Source organism: Bidens hawaiensis, unplaced genomic scaffold, assembly GCF_021521415.1.
Source record: "Bidens hawaiensis isolate Kalapana, Puna unplaced genomic scaffold, B.hawaiensis_p1.1 tig00025011_1, whole genome shotgun sequence".
Taxonomy (NCBI): Eukaryota; Viridiplantae; Streptophyta; class Magnoliopsida; order Asterales; family Asteraceae; genus Bidens; species Bidens hawaiensis.
In genome coordinates, this window is record NW_027493975.1 from 113,005 (window position 1) to 130,840 (window position 17,836).

Here is a 17,836-nt window from a genome sequence, read left to right on the forward strand (position 1 = left end):
GTTCAATCAGGCGTTCTTGTTCTTTGTTCTACGGAACTTCTGTGACAAATTCTGCCAGTACCTGGCCTTTTATTGCGGGTCGAGGTCTGTACTGAATCGAATGTTCTCCTAACTTGATAGCCCATTTAGCTAATCGTCCGGACAATTCTGGCTTGCTCAATACGCTCTTTAATTTGTATCCAATCAGTACGTTGATTGGATACCCTTGGATGTATTTGCGGAGGCGTCTGGCCGCATAGACTAGTGCCAACACTAATTTTTCAAGCATTGAATATCTGGTTTCCGCGTCCGTCAATGTTCTGGTTATATAATATATTGGCGTTTGGATATTCTTTCTATCAGTTAACAGTACAGCCCCAATGGCGATGTCGGATGCTGACAGATACAAAGTCAATGGTTCACCCGCCTGCGGTGCAGTCAGCGTAGGCAAATCCATCAAGCACTTCTTAACTTCCAAAAATGTTGGTTCTGCTTCTGTGGTCCATTTGAAATGTGCTTCCTTTAAACAGTTTCTCAATGTTGACACAAAAGGGAAAGATTTAGCCGCATGATTGGCTAGAAATCTGTTCAAGGCCACCAATCTACCATTCAGTGTTTGCGCTTCCTTGAGGGAAGAAGGTGAAGGCATGCGGACGACTGCCTGGACCTTGTCTGGGTTCTCCTTGTAACCCGCGCTCATAACAGTCACGCCCAAGAATTTTCCTTCCTCCATCCCGAAAGAACATTTGCTGGGATTAAAATTTCATATTGATCTTTCTCAAGGTGTTAAATGTTTCTTCTATATCTTGCAACATCTGATCTTCCTCTATAATTTTTATTACCAAATCATCCATGTACACATCCAAATTACGTCCGATTTGATCACTGAAGGCTTCATCCATCAAATGCTGATAAGTGGCACCCGCGTTTTTTAACCCAAAAGGCATCATTTTGTAGCAGAACGTGCCTTGATTAGTGCGGTATGCGGTTTTATCCTCATCGTATGCCGCCATGTATATCTGATGATAACCTTTATAAGCGTCAAAGAAGCATTTGAACTTGAAATGAGTCACCGCGTCAACTTTCAAGTCAATCTCTAGCAACAGATAACAATCTTTCGGCCAAGCCTTGTTGAGGTCCTTGAAATCAATGCACATCTGCCATGTTCAATTGCTTTTGGGAACAATTACCGGATTCGCCACCCATGTTTGATACCGAATTTCTCGAATGATCCCAGTGTTCAATAAATCTTGAACCTGCTCATTCATAGCCTTCGTTTGCTCAGGACCCATATTTCGTTTTTTCTGGACCACTGGGGTGAATGCTGGATTCACTCACAGTTTGTGTTCTGCAATCCTTCTCGGAACACATGTCATGCCAGTAGGTTTCCAAGCGAAGATGTCCATGTTTCTTGTTAAAAATTGCTTCAAAAACGTCCTTACTATCTCAGAGATAGCAGGTCCAACCGTGACTGTCTGATCTGAAAATTTCTTATTCAACACTCACTTTTCTGCTTCGGTTCTTTCCGCTTGCTTTGGTGTTTTACTTGGTTTCGAACTTTCTGTCGTGAAACAATGTCTGTTTATGTGGATGATTGCTACTCCGGTGCGTGTTGGAACTCCTACCGCACTATGAGTTATGGACGGATGAGCATTAAAATCCCAATATAACATCATGTTTTGACTTGGCTGGTAAAACCAGAAATTCAACATCCTCAGTTCGTGAGTGAATTCCATCACTGAGTGTAGCGGGAAAATAAATCACCTCACGCGGATGCATCACTTCATATCCGAAGCCGGACACCGGCGCAAGAATTGGCTTCAACCTCGCCTTGTCTTCCTCATCTAGTTGCTCAAAACATTGTTCATATATACATTATATATGACGTACTTCCAGCGTCAAAGAAAACATACTGTGATCGGTAGTGACCGATCAGGGCGGTAATTATCAGCGGATTCTTGTTACATGGACCCCCTTTAACCCGCGGGAAAATTACGGGTTCACTTTTTCATTCTTTCTCATCAAACTCTTTCCTTTTGTTTCCACTGACTCGTCCTCCTTGAATCATATGAACGTTCAAATCTTTGACCTGCTTTTTAGGAGGGCCAAGATTGACTTGCGCGGAAGGTTTGTTATTCCCTTGCCTTACATTTTTTACTAAATGTTCCAACTTTTCAGATTTAACCGCGGATTCGATCTCATTCTTCAAGGTGACACAATCATCTGTGTTGTGACCGATGTCATCATGAAACGTATAATGCTTCTTGGGATTGAGAAATGCTCTCTTCATGAGCGGTTGAGGTATCCTGAAATTCGCGTTCTCTGTGGTTAAGAGTTCTGAAGGAGTCTTTGTCAATGGAGTCCAACTATTAGTATTCTGCGTGAAAGTACTCGCTTTATTTTTGTTGCTGATTAGTGTTCTTGCGTCTAGTTGCTTTGAAGCTTCCGCAGGAGGTTGAAGTCTTGACCAAATTGATCCTTTGGCTGACCTGTTCATCCACAAACTTTTAAATTCCACCTTCGGTGCTTGTTTGGGACTTTCAAATCCCAAAGTCTATTATGTCCTCGCGAAAAATTTCGCGGCGGACATTATCTAGTCTCATGCTTTAGGCATTCCATCTTTGTCGGTTAAGCAACGGATTAAGGCATTATTCCGCATATTCTTGCTAAAGGCTCCTCTCAGCATAACCTCATTGATTCCTCCGATGTTTAAACTTTCATCATTAAACCGAGAAATGAAGTCTTCGATAGACTCATTGTCCCTCCTAACAACGTCTAAAATTTCAGAAGGATCTCGAGTGTGCTTCTTTTGCTGACTAAAATGTTAGGAGAACTTAGCCACCAGATCGTCCCAACTTTTAATCTGTCCGTCGGGTAATTTTTCGAACCATTCTTGAGCCACCCCAGTCAACGTCAACGCGAACATATGGCACCAATACAGGAGGGTCCAACCACTAACTCCTCTCACTGCCATAAAATTAAGTAAGTGATCGCTTGGATCAGGCATTCCATTATACTTCCCTAAGGTAGTAGGAATTTTCATGTTAACTGGGAACGGAGTCGTGGCGATGCGCGGGATAAACTTTGACTTCTCGGCGAATACTGGGGCGGTACGGTTTTTTGAAATCTTCCTCCGCGTCACTGTAATACTCCGTATGACGAACTATCGCGGGGGGCGTCTAGTTCCCTCTCTTCTGTGGACCTGACTATCACCGCTGAAGTAAATAAACTCGTCACGGCAATACGTCGGGTCTCTCTGGCTCCTGGAATCATGGCTCTAGTCGTATTCAATACTGCGGGAAGACTCCCGCATAACTGGGTGATCTCTGTCACAACCTCTCCTTCCAATTTCTTCCTCATAAAATCTCTCAGTCCGGAGGCTCTCACGCATCCGGCTCCTCTGTACTGTTGGAGGGGGAGATGGAGATCTCAGGGGAATCTCATCATAAATTAACGTACGAGCACGAATTCGTTCTTCACAAATCATGTGTTCGTATTCAGCTATAGTGTTCTCTTGTTACAGGCGCAACCATTCTTCAGGAGACTGAACTCCTTCAGATCTGAGGTTATGGCGATGAAGTCTCGCCGGAGCAGAATTACCAGATCTGGTTCTGGGCGATTCCGGTGAGTTCCATCGTTGCGTGTCCTAAATCACATGGAGTTGGACCTCCAGGTGCGACGACACCAATAGAACGTCTAGTTACCGCTGGGGTTTCCGTCGGCCCTTGAAGAGATTGACTCATATCGTTTGAAACAACAAAAACGTTTACAATTCTAGCACAAGCACGGATGTCGCCAATGAAGAAACACGGATCTAATCCTTAAGGAGATAGATCAATGAGTCCACATGATTCGGGTCAAATAATTACCAAACTAACTATACAAGCCCAATCCTTCAAGTCCAATGACAGAAACCTGCAAAACAGCCACCGTGAGCTCGTTACGGGAAGGACAAGAGGGGGGTCTTCCCGTAACCACCATCCGGCGTGAGAATAAGTATTGTTCTGAAAGATAGAAATGTACTTGAAGTATTTTAAGTAATAGTAGAGTGTGAATAAATACCTTGTGAAGATGACGAAGGTATTTATAGCTGACGGGTTTGGGAATATTATTAGTCCAGCTGTCCTTTTCCAGAAGATGCCTTTGTAACAACCTGGACACGTGTCCGCATATGATAGGACGTGCTCAATTGCCATGTGCACGGTTATAACAAATTCGCCACCTGTCCTTTTATAACTGGTTGTTGCATCACGTACTTCCCAATGAAAGATCTTGGTAAATCTTTTAGAAGAAAGTTAGTTAATTACAGCTGTCCCTCTGACGTCACCCTCTAGTCACCTTCGCGGGTGGGAATAGTTCCCTGCTGATGACTTCTGAGGACGTCTGGGTTATCCCGCAAATAGTCTCTGGAACTTATTCATATACTCCTCTGACTTAAGTTATGCGGGTACTTAAAATGTTCCGTGGGTGACTTTTGAGGGAGTCATCTTCCGCCCGCGGGTAGTTTTTATGAGTATTTGCCTATTTAGGTATTTTTGCTACCTTACCTCGATACTGAACATATAGCATAATCATTTTTTTTACTGGAAATAAAGGTTATTGCCTTTTGAATTAATATTGGTGTGTTCAGTATTAGCATGTTCACGATCCAAGAATTAAAAGTGTATGTTGTAAACGTATATAGTCAACCAAGTTTATGGGAAATAAATCTAAACTAAGACTATTGTGGAATGTGAATGACTTGGTTGATTTTCATATATATATATATATATATATATGGGAGGATTATACTAAAAAGAAGTAGTTTTCTAGGAAGACTAGGAATAACTCATAGCCATTGGATCATCTTAATCAATGGTTGAGATTTAAAATTACCAAAAACCGACATAGTTTCCTATAATTACTCTTTCACCACTATAACCGACATAGTTTCTTAGAATTTTTCTTTCACCATATGTTGTAATTCCACTTGTCAAAAATCTATTGGTTCTTACCATTCTTAGGAAACTCTCTCTTTTTATTTGAACCATTTTCTACATATATATATATATGATTGATTTCTTTTGAGAACCGCTTTGATTTTAAGAACTCAAAAGAACTCCACGTAACAATTTTTTTTTTTTTTTTGAATTTTTTTACACATGTGTAATACGTAAGTGTAAGTAATGTACAAAAAATTACCGTAATTTTTTACACACCGAATCAACTTTTTACACATGTGTAACTAAAGTTTAAACTTGTGTAATTAACAAAAAAACTTATTCTCTCTTCTGATTCATTTTTTAATCAAATTTAATCTCAGCCACATATTCTAACTCATTTAATTAAATGTGTGATCCAAAATTGAGTTCTTAAAGTTCTTAAAACTCATCAAGTTCTCAAAATATCCCTCCCCTATATATCTATAATATATATAAACGAATACATAAAAACATACGTGTCACGATGTGGTCGCTTCCCTTTTTTTGGAGTCACCAGATTTGCTTGATTTTTAAATGGAGGCTTCTCATGCATTTGACTCGAATTCATGGGTATGGGTCTTACCAAACCCAGATATTCCTTAAACGGGTTATAACATCTCATTAAATTAAAAATTATTCTCACCAAATTATTTATGTAAAAATCCTATAAAATATGATATAATAAAAAATAATATCTTATTTATTTTAAATATATATATATATATATATATTATTTAAATTAAAAAACCAATTTGGTTGTAAAAAAAATAAACGGGTTTTGGGTCTCATCAAAACATAAGTATATTATTAACTTTCATAAATATTATTTATAATTAAAAAACCAATTTCATAGTAAAAAAATAAACGGGTCTTGGGTCTCATCAAAACCATGTAGATTTTAAACCGGGTTATAACATCTCATTTATTTGTGTAACAATTTATCCCAAACCATAGGTATATTATTAACTTTCATACAATAAAAAATATAAATTAAAAAAATAAATAAATACTAGAACAAACAATATAAAACAACCCCCGTAATACGGGGGATAAAAACTAGTGTATATATATATATATATAATATATATAAACGAAGACATAAAAATCCTATGTGTCGCGATGTGGTCGCTCCCCTTTTTTTGGAGTTACCAAATTTGCTTGATTTTTGAATAAAGACTTCTCATGCATTTGACCCTAATTCACGGGTATGGGTCTTACCAAACCCAGATATTCTTTAAACGGGTTATAACATCTCATTAAATTAAAAATTATTCTCACCAAATTATTGATGTAAAAATCCTGTAAACTAAGATATAATAAAAATTAATATCTTATTTATTTTAAAAAAGATATATATATTGTTTAAATTAAAAACCAATTTGATAGTAAAATAAATAAACGGGTCTTGGGCCTCATCAAACCATAAGTATATTATTAACTTTCATAAATATTATTTATAATTAAAAAAACAATTTAATAGTAAAAAAAATAAACGAGTCTTGGGTCTCATCAAAACCATATAGTTTTAAACTGGGTTATAACATCTCATTTATTTGTGAAACAATTTATCATCAAACATAAGTATATATTATTATGTTACATACAATAAAAAAATATAAATTCAAAAAATGAATAAATATTAGAACAAACAATATAAAACAACCCTCGTAATACGGGGGATAAAAACTAGTGTGTATATATATATATATATATATATATATATATATATATGGGAGAGATATTTTGAGAACTTGATAAGTTTTAAGAACTTTAAGAACTCAATTTTGGACCACACATTTAATTAAATGATATGAAATGTGTGGCTAAGATTAAATTTGATTAAAAAATAAATCATGAGAGAGAATAAAGATTTTTGTTGATTACACAAGTTTAAACTTTAGTTACACATGTGTAAAAAGTCGATGTGATGTGTAAAATATTACGGTAATTTTTTTGTACATTACTTACACTTACGTATTACACATGTGTAAAAAAAATTTTAAAAAGTTGTTACGTTGAGTTCTTTCGAGTTCTTAAAACTCAAAACGGTTCTCAAAATAAATCATATATATATATATAGAAAAGGGTTCAAATAAAAAGAAGTTGTTTCCTAGGAATGGTAAGAACCAATGGAATTTTGACATTTGATGCTAAAACCTATTGTGAAAGAATAATTCTAGAAAACTATATCGGTTATAATGGTGAAAGAGTAATTCTAGAAAACTATGACGATTTTTTGTAATTTTAAATCTCAACCATTGATTAACATGATCCAATGACTATGATTTATTCCTAGTCTTCCTAGGAAACTACTTATTTTTAGGATAACCCTCCCCTATATATATATATATATAGCAAGGTTAAAATAAGAAGTAAATTTATCCTAAGAAGTGTACAAAGTGTGTTTTCACCACTATATCTATTAAAACACACCGAACAAAAAACACATCACAACTAAAATAAAACACACCGAACAAAAAACACACTTTCCATATACACCGTCAGATCAACATATCAAACGCACCAGATTACTTCTTACACTTCTTAGACAAACTCCACTTCTTATTTTAACCCCACCCTATATATATATATATATATATATGATGAGTATAATTACAGAACTGTTAAATTATTTAAGAACTTGAAGGAACCATTGAAACTTAACGTTTTTTATAAAATTTTTGTATGTTAATGTTATTTGAGTGTAGTTTCATCATTTTGTATATCTATATTTACGATTACAATTTTGAAAATTAGTTTTTATACATATCTATGTTTTGTTTTACACCTATGTAAATTAGTTAGTACATAAATTTTACACATATGTAAACTTGTTATTTATATATGTAATCAAAAATTTTTATATAAAATATGATAAACTAATCTTAAATAATGTTAATATATATAAAAAATTAAAAAATGTTTAGTTGTGTAGAGTTCCTAGGAGTTATTAACTTTTTTAGAGTTCTTAAATGATACTAACCATATATATATATATATATATATATATATATATATATATATATATATATAGAAACAGGATCAAATACATTTTATTCTTAACATGAAAATTGTGAGAACCAATTTGTTGTTATGATTAGGTTCATTTTTATAGGAGTTTGTTGCTATATTATGTTCGTATTTGCTAATTTTCGATTATGAGACGTTATAAGTATTTGCTTATTTATATTTTGTTGTTATTATTAGATGTTTTTTTTTGCTGTTATAAGTATTTGCTGGTATATGCTGTTATTATTTTGTTCTTGATTTTGATTCTTTTGTTGTAACTTTTAGGTTCTTTTCTTTGTTATTATAAGTCATTGTTTATGTAGATTGGTATTGTAGCTGGTATTGTTTCTTACGTTCGCATTTTTAAATAAATTGGCATTATTTCCTACGTATGCATGTTAAGATCAAAATGTACATGAACCTTCCCATATATATATATATATAGAGAGAGAGAGAGAGAGAGCAAGGTTAAAATAAGAAGTAAAACTATCCTAAGAAGTGTAAGAAGTGGTTTTTACCCTTAAAAAAATAAAACACACCGAACAAAAAACACTAACAATATCCACCATCAGATGATCAAATCCAACTGCCGATATTACTTCTCACACTTCTTACAAATAACTCACTTCTTATTCTAACCTCACCCTATATATATTTATATATATATAGAGGCAGAGTTACAACCAAATTCACATATAAGTAATAAATACTCGTAACCGGCGCTTCAAAACTACTTCATGGATCATTGTCACAAGAAGCTATTTAAACTGGTTGTCTTAATTTATATCCTAAAACTTAAGTTACATACTAGAACTTGATTATATGGATGTAGGTCTTTGACATGGTTTAATGTTATCATTGACCAAACAGTCATAACACCAATGTTGGGATCCACCGAAGAATGTTGAGAGTTATTTGTGGTCAATATGGGGTTTGTAACCTTAAGTGGCCGTCTGACATTTATGGGCACTCATTGATTTAAATTGGTGTTAAATGCATGGTCATGCTCAAACAAGGTTTGAACTTACCACTTTGAGTATGGATCAAAAAAGTAAATGATTGAAGATATGTGAGATTTCATGTTTAATGGAATATCTAATAGAGAAATGTTAAGTGATAGATAACCATAACTAATGCAAAAAGTGAAGTGAGGGTACTTAGAATTTTCGGTGAATTTTCGGTGCGGTGGGCCTTGGCCCGCCCTCCATATACTCTAAAAATCCACCTCCGCCAATGAGGTTTGATCATAAATGGTCACAAAACGTATGTGGCTAGCACCTGCATCCGTTGGAACATTGTGGGTTAGCCTTTTCTCATTTCACTTAAGCAGCGTTGTTAAGATATAAAGGTTCAACTTTAATATATGGTTTGTTGGGTTTTTATATATTGCAATCAGACGTGGTCGATCTTGATGGAAATCAAGATCGAAGCATGTGTCTTTTTTGTCGTTAAATCTACTAAAACATATGCACGAATGACGAAACCCAACAACCTCGTATTAACTTTCTTTGTGGCTCACATTTATTCTCATTAGTTAAGCATGTATCGCTTGCTAACCTCAAACAATATTTTCACTAGGTGGATACATTCCTTTTCTACTAGAAGAAACTTTACTTCTCAAGAAATATATCAACGGGATTGGATTCTTTATCTGCAAATTAGTTCAAAAAGAAGCTTTAATTTAAACTTTTATCACTCTTGGTTGTTACTCTATCATCTACAAACACAAATATAAAACAAATATAAAAGTACATGTAAAAGAATATACCAAAATGCCAAAATAGAGTTGTGGGACTGTAGATGGACAAGTTAGTTCTCAATTAAAAACCTTGATACTTGAGAAGAAGTAATACAAGCCAAACAGAAAACTCAACTCAAAAAGCTAGTCCGGTAGTTGAGGGAACCATTTGACTAATAAACCCCCATATCATTGCCATATAACCGATGTGAGACAAGTCTCATACCTTACAATAGTTTCAGACTTTCAGTCCATAACAAGAAGCCATGTATTATAAATTATAGAAACCTTTTATGTGTGTATGAGTATTGATGAAGGAGATGTGAACCAGGGAGATATCCAAGTTACACTTTGAAACTAAAGAGATAACTTTGCCTAAAGATCCTTCTAACCCTTAGAGTGATTCGGTTCGAAACAAATTCATTTAGTATGTTATCAGTTCATCGCATTCTTAAGTTCTCTAGTTTTGAGCAAACAAACGAACCCAAGTGAGATTTCCTAAAATTTTGTTGAACTTTAATGGTTCTAATTGCTTAAATCATCAGGAATAATGATTATGAGTGATTGGAAGCAACATAAATCAACAAGGATGCAAAAGGTCATTGAATTTGGGTTTTAAGTTCTTAGTAGAGTGGGACTTATGTGAATGTGATGATTTCTTAGATTTGATGGTGCTTTGTACACAAGTACACTTGTGAACAATTTGAATTTTGGGGAGCCACTAAGTGTGATAAAGAACTTATAAACAGAAAACTCCAAGGACAAAGGTGGGTTCATGCTACTTCACAAAGAATAAATTTGTGTTGAGAGTTCAATTTAAGGATAAAGCATGTAAAATAATATCGTGTGAAAAGATGTATGCTATTATGCATATGTCATTGTTGACTTGTTACGGATATGATGTTGGGTTCTATGAGGAACATGTGAAAGTATTTGGCTATTATACAAGTATGTCATTATTGACCTGTTATGGATATGATTTAGGTTCCACAAGCCATGAGAATCATGTCTTTTACATCGACAGAAAGATGGTGAAACCTTCTACTTTATGTCAACGAACATCACTGAAAAATGAAGGTATGAATGTTGTCAAGAGGCAGTTTCAAGATGCGATCGAGAGAAGTAACCTATATGTATTGATTGTTTGTAAAGTGGGAAGGGTAAAAGAGCTAAAATGCCCTCTTGTGTTGACTCCAAATCTAGCATAAAGAAGGATCTGTGCAATAAGTTTAGAAGGGTATGTGACAGTTGTATTTGTATTAACCTAAAGAAGGAAAACTATAATTTACCAAAACAAGACGTACAAATAAAGTTTATAAAGAATGAATATGTGGATTTAACAAGCCTTGAAAATACATAGTGTGCACCAATAAAGCCATGAGTTTTGTGATTCAAGAAATAAAGCATACTCAGTGGCATTTGAATAGATTAGCCAAATAAACGTAGTACATTTGTTTTCCCTTCTAACTTGTTGAAGAGAATCACAGCAGTGGGGTGGGCCAATGTTATCAAGGGCCTGTCACCTCCGTGACTTTGACCTGAAAACATCAACGTGTAATTCGAATATTTACAATCACAAAACAACAATTAATTATATATCCACTTAGGACTTTCGAGGGCACACTCTTCTGTTGCCCGACTTGCACAACCTCCAACATCATTGTCTCAGTTGAAAGGAATTATGTTTTCTAATATCATCACCGCTAGAAACGCTGGAATCGCCCTCAAACTCACACCTGCACATGCTACAACTGCTGCTGCTGCTGATGCTGCCAAACATAAAACGGATCCAGGTGTTTAATTATTGAAAGTCATGTAAATAGCAAGACACTATATCATTAACATTTATCAATGCATGCATTATTCACTTTTTACCAATATGTACAATATCGGTATTTTTGTTGGTAAAATTATATCGAAGAAGACATTTTTTGCAAGTACAAAAAGAACAAAATAAATCATTTATTCTTCAATATTTAAAAAACTCAAAATACATGAAAATGGTTGAAATGCAATGTTTAAGCATCTAACATTCTAAAAAGTATATAAACAAAATTCGTTTACCAATAAAACCTATACAGGTGTAAATCATGTGTGCGAATGTGAAAATCATGTTTAGCTATATTTCCTACAAATAAACTACATATGTATATGTACACGTTGAAAAGAAAAGAGAAAAAAAACATATGAATCAATTAGTTTAATGATTTTTTATGTACAATATTACATAACATAGCCATTTGTATGTAAGAAGTAAAAGTTTTTAAAAATATGAACATTGATGTAAAACCAAAAACAATTTAGGCTTGTCTTTTGTTCTTGCAGTAATAAATCTCCCCCGTTGCATATATTGATGAAAGGTTAATAGCTTGCATTTACAGTTTACCCTAATTAACTTACAAGATTGCAAAATTGAACCTGACGGCGTTATGTCAGGTGGGTCTGCATCAGAATCACTTTTTGATGGTGGAGGTGTGCGTGCAAAAACTACATTTGGCAATGGGCTTGATGCAGGGGTCATCTCAGATACAGGCGGCGGTGGTGGTGGTGGTATAGGTGGCGGCAATGATGGAGGTGGCGGCTGTGGTTGCCTTAATGGTGGTGGCGGTGGCGACAATGGTGGTGGTGGAGGTACTCGTGGTGGCGGATGATTTCTCCGTAGTGGTGAGGGGTGGATATGTGGTGGAAAAGCCGGCTGAAAAACAGGAGGGTATAAAGGAGGATGCTTATTAATGTTCCTCTTCTTCCTGTGGTAGCCCGGGTGACAGTCTGGCGGTTTTGCATTGTGAATATTATGAGGTGCAGGGGTGGCGGCAGGTGGCAGTGCAGGGGTGGCGGCAGGTGGCGGTGCAAGGGGATGTTTTGATGGTGAAGGTGGTTTTACAGGTGGAAATTGCTTATCATGATGGTGGTGGTGGTGGTGGTGATGGTGGGGTTGTTGAGGAGAGGAATGAGGTTGTGGAGCTGGAGAAGGTGCCAGAGTGCCGCCTCCACGGCCACTAGAACTGTTAAAATAAGAGGAAAGACTAATTTGTTTGACCCGACCAAACTGAGTGTTGTTTAAACCAAGGTTTTTGGTTGGTGAACCCTTGATGGTTTGTTCCAGCTGTTTGGACCTCGCGGTTGATGGAGTCCCAAAGGCCAAAACAATTGATGACTGCACGGTTGTTTGTGGAGCCACTGTTGAACCTTTTGCATTTGTCAAGCTAACATGTAGGTTCTGCAAAGTAGATGACAACTTTTAAGAATTAAATTATTTTTATTTGTAGGTTAAATTTCTAGACCTCTCAATATAATTATATTTCCCTTTTTTTAGATATTACAAAGTTACAATTACCTATTAAAAAGCTCACTCAAAGTTTCCTATCCGCATACCATAAACCTATGTTAGCCAAAATACAAAAGTGCATAACCTAAATACCTAATGTGTGTGTGTGTGCGTGTGTGTGTAGAGAGAGTGATAGGTTCTAGTCTAAATGTCATATGTCTATTTTGGGAGGGGGTCAAGTGCAACTTATATTACTATAAATAGGTATCAATAACTAATAAGAGGAGATTATGTTTATGTTTAAGATGGCATTGCCATGGCTCCTGCGTATGCGGTGAGAGAGGGCTAGGCCCGGGAATCTATGGTAACTTTTTTTTTACGTTTTCGTAATACAATCGTTCGGTCCTTTGTCTTTCTTATTCTCTTCTCTAAACTTAACCAATTACAATCAGAACATATCAAACCTTATCAGAGATTATTCTGAAAAGGAGGGAAAATCCTAAAAAGTGTAAGTAACCAGAAGTTGCCATGTGTACGAAGGATGAGGGGTAAAAAAAAGTCCCTTTTTGGAAACTTAAAAATTGGATAGATCTCGACTCACCATTATAGATCTTGACTCACCGTTAGGGCTGTAAACGAACCGAACCGAACAAAGCTTTGTTCATGTTCGTGCTTAGCATTAAATTTGTTCACGAACGGTTCATGAACGCTAACCGAAAGGGAAATCTTGTTCATGTCCGTTCGTTAAAGAATTGAACTTGTTCATGAACGGTTCACAACCGCAAACGGACATGTACTATTTAAGGGAAAAAACATTCTTAATTCAAACCAAAACATTAGACATAATCACCTTAATTAAGTATGATGTTAAGCACTTTGAAATAATAATAATAATAGTAGTAGTAGTAATCACCCAATCGGTGGTTTTATTCTGATAATGCCAACGAAGCACAAATTAGATTTGTTGTTAGTTAAAGCAAGACTTTATAAAACAAACCACTAATGAAAGAACTGAACATAAACAATAAAACTATAAAACTTAAATGTTAGGTTGGTTATTACAAATAAAATATTTTAAAAAAATAAAACAAACCTTTAACTAACGAACATAAACAAAATGAACGTAAACGAACATAAATGAACACATTACCAAACATTCATGAACACAAATGAACGAACACAACCTCTATTCATGTTCGTTCATTTAACTAAACAAACAAAATTACTTGTTCTTGTTCGCTCATTTACTAAACGAACAAACGAACGTAAACGAACGTCCAGCCGAACGCTTCACGAACTGTTCGCTGAACGTTTGGTTCGTTTACAGCCCTACTCACCACTATAGATCTTGACTCACTGTTGTAAAAATCTCGACCACTGTTGTAAAAAATTTTGACTCGCCGTTGTAATTTTAAGAAAAAAAACACTATACAGCAATACCATACTCGAATTAAAGATAAAAATGCTCGATTTATGATGTTTTTTTTCAAAAAAAAATGTGAGCGTATGAAAAATTCATTACAGTTTAACAAAAAAAAAAGGAAACTTATCAAGTCAACAATGTAGGATAATCCAAAAATACCCTTGAAGTCTTTAAAATCCTATGTGGCAGCCTACATCCGTCTCAGCCATTAATTTCTCTTGGTCAATGGCATACATATATGTATGTGTATTTGTTATGTACACACATAAGTATTAATATATATACATATTCATGTGCTTGTGTGTGTTATCTTCATAGATGAAAAGAGGAATGAATTGTTTATTACCTCATATGGATCAAGACGCAGACCTGATTTGAGTTGACTAGTCAACTCACCAAAGTGGTCGAGTATCTGTTGAATAGAAAAGTTCAATGTAAAGTTGAACCTTATTTGAACCTTTTGCAGCGGATATGCACTCTGGTCAGGAGTAACAGTTATTCCTCCAACAAACTTCAGCACCTCAAAAGAAGATGGTTCCCCAAACAGAGATTCGGTCAAACGAAGAGGGGATTGATGTAGAACAAGAGATACAAAAGAATCTCTCACTAAACTTTTAGCATATGATGAAATCTTAGAACTGTATTCATCGGGATCTACACCAAAAATAATCTTGGTTGTGTTTGATATGTCAATTGATTCGGCTTTTATGATTACAACCTGAAGAAACAAGTATAATATAATAAATGAGATAACAGTGAAAGGCAGTGTGTACTAAGCTACTAGAGAGACAGAGAGCATGCCTTTGTAGTGGGAACTCTTAATTCATCAAATATATCACCTCCAAGCTGTGGAAGATCATCTTGCAGTAAAGACAATGGCTTCTGAACCATAAAAGTTGCTACTATATCATGACCTGAAAAGTGGAAAAGTCAAAATCGTATAATCGAATTTTGGTTGACTTTTGTACCACGAGATAGAGTATCAGTTATATGTCAACTACATATGAAGATGGTGAAAGGATGAAATGAAATAAAGCACTATAAGAACAATGAAATTATCAAAAAATAATAATAATAATAATAATAATAATAATAATAATAATAATAATAAATTCTATTTTCTCGCATGTGCTTATATTAATACCTATGGAATGTTCATCATTTCATAGGTCACAAAGAAAATGATTATTTAATAATGCTAAATAATTAACATTATGTGATTATATACACCTAGATATATTTGTTTAAATCCAAGGTACCACATAACATGAAATTAGACCCCGCTGTTTTCCATATAGAAATTACTAAGCAAGTTACTATTTAAGCACTCTGCATTGAAAAAGAAAGTACGAGACTTTGCCAATAAGCATTTTAAATGTGGAGTCTTATAGGGGAATTTTATCGAACCGTTTCTACACAAACTGCAGTGGAAGATAAGGGAAAGGCCAAGACATTACAGACATTTGATGTCTATTTCGCGTTGGAAATGCTAATTATGTATTTTGCCAAACGTATTATTTGTAAACACTAAATTACAAGGGAGATGCAGTAAAGTGCATAAATATACACACAAAATCGCACATTGAAAATCAAGAAGAGGATTAGCTAGTTGGCAAAAAATAACTAGTCTAAACAGAAATCTAATTTCAAAAAAAAGATAGAAAGAAGACCGAAAGCGAGAAAAATAAAAAGAAACTTCAACAAGAGTTGTGCAAATTCAATTAACTGAAGCAAAACAAACCATTTAATAACATTCACTTTTCCACCAAAACTTGTGACAACATTATCAACCAAATGATTAAAACTATACAATAATCCTATTTCAAGCCAATGTCTCACTCCGTATATCTCAAAAGAATCCAATATTAATTTAGATGTGGCGAAAAGAAACAGAAGACTCGAAGTCACACTCCTAACGATGCCACATCAGCAGGACATCCATTAGTCATGTGACCAGATAATCTACTAGACTAAGCCAAGTAATCTACACAAAAATAAACTATCATAAATATGCCTATATGATAAAAGCTACTTTATTCCTTTATTTTCTCGACACTTGGGCAAAGACAGTTGGCGTTAGCCGTTAAAGACTAAAGAGACCGCGAAAAGAAACTTTTAAGTGCCTAACATACTGCTCCGTAAACTACAAGATAATCCAGCTACACATTCGCATCTATTCCATTTCTCAATGTATATTACAAGCATATTCAGCAAATGCAGAATACCACAAAGTTGAAACCTTCATTACTATTTCTAAACATGGAATTAACAGATTACAATCACCAGCCATAACTAGAGCAAATCCTATCTAACTATTTACCGATCAAATAAAGCGACAAAAACATAACATAAAACGATATCGCACTCATTGCATACCTAAAAACAACCAAATCTAAATAAAAATCTAATCCAAATAAAACATCAAATCCACCCAGTTGAACCCTAACCTACACAATTCAAATTACAACCAATTAGGGATCCAAATCTAACAACCAAACCCTAAACCCTAACCTTTATAATGCGAATCGAGATCGAGATCCCCGTGATCTCGACTCCTAAAGAACGGCGGCAACCAGAAGACAGCCGACAGCAAGACGGAGAGTCCAAGTACGAGAACAATGACACATCGAAAGCGAAAGAATCTAGAAACCCTAGCGCAACAGGAACAACAGGTGTCTACGGGACGAGCAGGCGGATGGGGGTGAGTGACGTCAGCAGGAACAGGGTCCTCTTCCCACTTTCCCATCGGAGAATGTGGGCCGATGATTCAGTCTTCTTCGTCGGCATTGCTGCTGGTGGTTGAAGCGTCCATGGCTGCTGCAGATGAAACACAATACAATAGGGTTTGGATGAGTATGAGTGGAGTTTGTTTGTTTGTTTTGTAATTTTATTAAGTTTTTAAGTGTTTACTGTTTAGAGTTTGTGTTAAGGAAAGTGATAGTGCTTTGCTTGGCTGACTGTGAATGTGATGTTTCTCATTTTATTATTTACTTTCAAACTCTTAACGGTTTTTGTAAATAATAATATCAAAGGATGAGGAAAATAAGGCCGTGATATATGGGTTGAAGTTGACATAAATCTTTTATTAATTAATTATATTTGAATGATAAAGGTTGATAAATAATTAGGAACAAGTGAGATGCTTTTTTTGGCACTTGGATATTGGTGGATGGATGATGGGTTATTACATGTCAATTCATTTACTTGTCAAGTGTTTAGTGGGTTACAAATGTAGAAATTCATATAAGAAGTGATTTTTACCTAAAAAGAGGGTAGTATTATAATGTACAAGATATTAGTTAATAATGTAATCTAATAGTTAGGCTTGACTTTGTGTTGATTTTTGAGAGGTTTGTGGCGGTTGGGCATGGCAAATAAGAGAACTGGCCATGTTTTAGGATTGTTTTATTATATTATACTTTCAAATTCTTTTTTTGTAAATGACTAACAAATTTTAT

At 35.1% G+C, this 17,836-nt stretch overlaps 1 protein-coding gene across 1 annotated transcript; it reads right to left on the reverse strand.

Annotated features, from left to right (window-relative positions):
* Positions 1-11,086: 11,086 nt before the first annotated feature.
* Positions 11,087-17,303, reverse strand: LOC143570601 (uncharacterized). The gene is made up of 5 exons (XM_077056215.1): positions 16,890-17,303; positions 15,180-15,292; positions 14,725-15,096; positions 12,088-12,907; positions 11,087-11,444 (listed from the first exon to the last, which is right to left on the reverse strand). Exons 1-5 carry the CDS (start codon positions 17,122-17,124, stop codon positions 11,353-11,355), a joined length of 1,632 nt encoding a protein of 543 aa, XP_076912330.1. The 5' UTR covers positions 17,125-17,303; the 3' UTR covers positions 11,087-11,352.
* Between the last annotated feature and the right edge of the window lie 533 nt (positions 17,304-17,836).

Coding starts and splice junctions, on each gene's coding strand:
- LOC143570601 (XM_077056215.1), bottom strand. CDS start 17,124: ATGGGAAAGTGGGAAGAGGACCCTGTTCCTGCTGACGTCACTCACCCC. Junction 15,293..16,889: donor TCTCGATTCGCATTATAAAG/GTTAGGGTTTAG, acceptor TCCACTTTTCAG/GTCATGATATAGTAGCAACT. Junction 11,445..12,087: donor AGGTTCAATTTTGCAATCTT/GTAAGTTAATTA, acceptor CATCAGCAGCAG/CAGCAGTTGTAGCATGTGCA.